The 4,772-nt window shown below is 35.0% G+C and overlaps 1 protein-coding gene across 1 annotated transcript; it reads left to right on the forward strand.

The window, feature by feature from the left end:
* The first annotated feature begins 1,356 nt into the window (after positions 1 to 1,356).
* Positions 1,357 to 4,416, forward strand: LOC110892482 (pollen receptor-like kinase 3). Its single transcript, XM_035981195.1, has 2 exons — positions 1,357 to 2,779; positions 3,698 to 4,416. The coding sequence occupies exons 1-2, from the start codon at positions 1,465 to 1,467 to the stop codon at positions 4,414 to 4,416; spliced, it is 2,034 nt and encodes a 677-aa protein (XP_035837088.1). The 5' UTR covers positions 1,357 to 1,464.
* Positions 4,417 to 4,772: the final 356 nt, after the last annotated feature.

Here is a 4,772-nt window from a genome sequence, read left to right on the forward strand (position 1 = left end):
GATATGGTAATTGAAAGAGAAAATACTACATCGATCTAAAACAAAAAACACACATATTGATATGATACCTATATATGTTGTTCAGTTGATATCTGTTCGATTCGCTTACATTTTATGTATATTTTATTTCAACATTACGATATTGTTTTTGATAACGGATATTCAGCCACTATGGTACCAAGCCCAATCGAAACTAATCAACATTTGTATCGGTACAAAAAACACACATATTGATATGATACCTATATATGTTGTTCAGTTGATATCTGTTCGGTTTGCTTACATTTTATGTTTATTTTATTTCAACAATACGATATTGTTTTTGATAACGGATATTCAGCCACTATCGTACCAAGCCCAATCGAAACCAATTGAACAACATATTGATATGATACCTATATATGTTGTTTAGTTGATATGTGTTCGGTTCGCTTACATTTTATGTTTATTTTATTTCAACATTACGATATTGTTTTTGATAACGGATATTCAGCCACTATCGTACCAAGCCCAATCGAAACCAATTGAACTACATTTGTATCGGTACCAATATTTTCTTATTTTTAGTTTTTTTTTTTTTTTTTTTGCTTTCAATAAACTGATAATGTATCGCTACCATATTGTACTGAACATCATCGGTACTGGTATACATTCCGTTTTATTGTTTCCTGTTTGATAACGGGTACTTTGATCGTATCTTAAAAGTTATATGAGAGAACAAAATATACTTAAATCAATTAAAGTAATAAACCAATAAAATAATAAAACCTTATAAAAACAATATTGAAAAAAATAAAAAACAATTGTTCCTCTCTTTTTATTTCAACATTACGATGTATATTTTTTAAACGGATATTGTGTCGCTATCATACCAAATTCAATCAAAACTGATTGAATAACATCTGTATCCGTATCAATATTTATTTTTAGTGTTTTTTGCTTTTGATGAATTAATATCGTATTGCTATCATACCGTACTGAACAACATCAGTACCAGTATACATTATTTTTTTGATTTCTTGTTTGATAACTGGTACTTTGATCGTATCTTAAAAGTTATATAAAAATATATGTTTAAATTAATTAAACTAATAAAAACCTTGAAAAAAAAAACAATACTAAAAAAATTAAGAAACACTGTTAATGACCACTTTGAATTAATATGTATGTATATAAATTGTTCTACCTTTTCAAATGATTTATATATTTATTTTATGTTGTTTACCCTCTTTAAAAAAGTTACGTCACTAAAATCATATATAAGCCATGTAAAGCTAAATTAAGTTTACCTGGTCATAAGCACAATCGGCATTTTTCATTCTGAGCCACTCTTGCAATCTTCCAAACCTTTACCTGGCATCAGAATCACAAAAACACCAAATTTTCAGCTCAAAATTTCAATTGCTAATGGAAAAAACAATCCCATTTCTTTCTTTTCTTTTCTTTTTTCTCCTGGCTAAGTAAATGGCCATATATTTTCTTCCAAAACCACCATTTTTCTTGAATCTTTTCTTAATCATGTTTCCTTGGATGGTGAAAGCTTACATGACAGATGCAGATGCATTGCTTAGAATCAAGCAATCTTTGAACAATCCCGAGCCTCTCGATTCATGGAAGTTAGGAACGAATCCTTGCGATGACTTGTTAACATGGGTAGGTATTGTTTGTAACAAAGGGATTGTTACTAATCTTCATCTTAAATCAATGAGTCTTTCTGGTAATCTAGATTTAACAGCCCTTTCACAAATGGCGGGTCTGCGGATCATTTCACTTGAAAACAATTCTTTTTCAGGCCCTATTCCGGGATTCAATAAACTTGGATCATTGAAGGCTCTTTACCTCTCGATAAATCAATATTCTGGCGAAATCCCATCGGATTATTTCACGGATATGACATCTATGAGAAAGATATGGTTTGATGGCAACAAATTCACGGGCAAAATCCCGTCTTCAATCGCAGAGCTCCCAAATCTTGTGGAATTACATCTTGAAGATAATCAGTTTTCTGGTACAATTCCCGCCATTGGTCAAAGAAGTTTAAACTCGGTCAACCTTTCGTATAATAACTTGACAGGAGAAGTTCCACCAGGTTTGGCAAAATTTGATGCATCTTCTTTTGAAGGGAATCCCGGGCTTTGTGGTGCAAAGTTCGGTAAGATGTGTGACAAGGTAAACCCGCGGACCCCTAAATCAACCGAAAAATCATCTAAAAAGGCTCTACGGATGGAATATATATTAATGGCGGTAACTCTGTTAATTCTTATCTTAATGATTGTTGGAATCTACATTTTGAGAAAGAGGAGGAAACGTAACTCCGAGACAATTGGGATCATGGAAGGTAATCCTGAAGGTTCGGTTGGTTTAACTATATGTAATATCAGCAAACCTGAAGCTATTCCGGGCCAAAATGGTTTTGGAACGGGTCAGAAGACGTTGATGGCTAGAAAGAAGTCGACGGGTGTTGATCTAATGTTGTTGAACAATAGTAAAGGAGTATTCAGATTATCAGATGTGATGAAAGCAGCTGCAGAAGTGCTTGGAAATGGAATGCTGGGGTCATCGTACAAAGCCACAATGTCGAATGGGGTGGTTGTGGTGGTTAAACGGCTAAAAGAAATGAATTTGGTGGATAAAAACGGGTTTGAAGCTGAGATGATGAGGCTAGGAAGACTCAATCACCCGAATATCTTGACACCACTTGCTTGTCATTACCGCAAAGAGGAAAAACTCGTGATTTATGATTACATTCCCGGTGGCAGTCTACTTTATATATTGCACGGTAAGCATTAAACTGATCACCAATAGTTTGGGCCTTTGACATTGCGTTTTTGAAGTGGTTAGGCTATATCAAAGTGTTTGGATGTGGTTTTATGATACACAAGTTTGAGCATAAATAATCAGATAACCAAAACCAGTTTTGGGTACTGCTAGTCTTGAAATTTTCTATAAATGATTATCTTGTTTAAACTAATTTTCGACATCCAAACGCTAGGAACTGATTATATGTACTACAACATCAATAGTCAGATAACCAAAACCTTTTATTTATCTATAAATGATTATTTAGTCAAAACTAGTTTCAGTGCATCCAAACACTAGGAACTCATTATATGTGACTACAACATCAATAAACCGATATAACCAAAACCGGTACTGCTAGTCTTTAAATTATCTATAGAGGATTATATACAGTCAAAACTAGTTTCACTGTATCCAAACACTAGGAACTCGTTATATGTGGCTACAACATCAATAAACCGATAACCAAAACCGGTACTGCTAGTCTTTAAATTATCTATAGAGGATTATATACAGTCAAAACTAGTTTCACTGTATCAAAACACTAGGAATTCGTTATATGTGGCTACAACATCAATAACCGATAACCAAAACCGGTACTGCTAGTCTTTAAATTATCTATAGATGATTATATAGTCAAAACTAGTTTCACTGTATCCAAACACTAGGAACTCGTCATAACTCATATGTGACTACAACATCAATAATCCAATAACCAGAACCGTTACTGCTAGTCTTTAGATTATCTATAGATGATTATTTACTCAAACTTAGTTTCACCGCATCCAAACACTAGGAACTGATTATATGCAACTGCAACGCCAACAATCAGATAATCACTTTCAAAACGCAATGGCAAACACCAATTTTACAAACAATGATGATTCATATCTTTCAGGTGATCAGGGAAAGAGGCACGCAGAGCTCAAATGGCACACTCGCTTAAAAATCATCAAAGGAATCGCACAAGGATTAGCCTATCTACACACCGAGCTAGCAAATCTAAACTTACCTCACGGAAACCTGAAGTCAAGCAACGTCCTCCTAAACCCTAACTTCCAGCCACTACTCGTAGACTTCGGTATGAGCCACATGATCAACACGAATCAAGCAGCAAACGCGTTAACCGCCTACAAAGCACCCGAAGCAGCTAAAACTCACCAACTATCACACAAATCCGACGTTTATTGTCTCGGAATCATCATTCTAGAAGTCCTAACAGGTAAATATCCATCACAATACGTTAACAACAACCAAGGCGGTACAGATCTAGTACAATGGATCAAATCAGCGATGTACGAACAACGAGAGGTAGAACTATTAGATCCGGATATCACCGGATCGAGTAAATACATAGGAGAAATGAAAAAACTGCTACAGATCGGTGCGAATTGCACCGAAAGTGATCCAGAAGCTCGGTTAGGGCTTCCGGAAGTGGTTAATAGCATCGAGAATATTCAAGGTGGAGATGAGAAAACGATTGCGATGTTTTCTTCGTTTGAAGACGGTTACGATGATGCAGCGAGTACGATAACGGATTCTTCTTACGTATCGATGGTAGGTGAATCGAGAGTTAATAATAGTGAACAGGTTCAACGGAATAATGCGGTTACGTGAAGTAAGAGGATGTTATTTTGTGAAAAGAATTGTAAAGTGTAAATACCTTGAGCTCGTGTTGTAGCAGCTATGGCTTCGTTCTGGTTTTCGAGCAACAATGGAAGCTGCCGGAATATGCTCTGATGTGAAGAAGACCGGCCGGCGAGGGGAATTTGGTTTTGTAAGATTTTGAGTTATGAATAGGCGATAGTGAATATTGTGAAACGGCATAAACGTTACGATTTTGAAAAAGAATTCGAACGTGACCTTTTGTGTGGTTTGAATGAAAATTCAAACAATGTTACCGTTAATATTTTGTTTGGTTACGGTAGACTTTAAAAGTTTAAATTACATGAAATCCAAACAAAAACACATAA

Source organism: Helianthus annuus, chromosome 12, assembly GCF_002127325.2.
Source record: "Helianthus annuus cultivar XRQ/B chromosome 12, HanXRQr2.0-SUNRISE, whole genome shotgun sequence".
Taxonomy (NCBI): Eukaryota; Viridiplantae; Streptophyta; class Magnoliopsida; order Asterales; family Asteraceae; genus Helianthus; species Helianthus annuus.

Excerpts from the sequence above, each read along its gene's own strand:
- LOC110892482 (XM_035981195.1), top strand. The coding sequence starts at position 1,465 with ATGGCCATATATTTTCTTCCAAAACCACCATTTTTCTTGAATCTTTTC. Across the intron at positions 2,780-3,697 it reads TCTACTTTATATATTGCACG|GTGATCAGGGAAAGAGGCAC; the intron begins GTAAGCATTAAA and ends CATATCTTTCAG.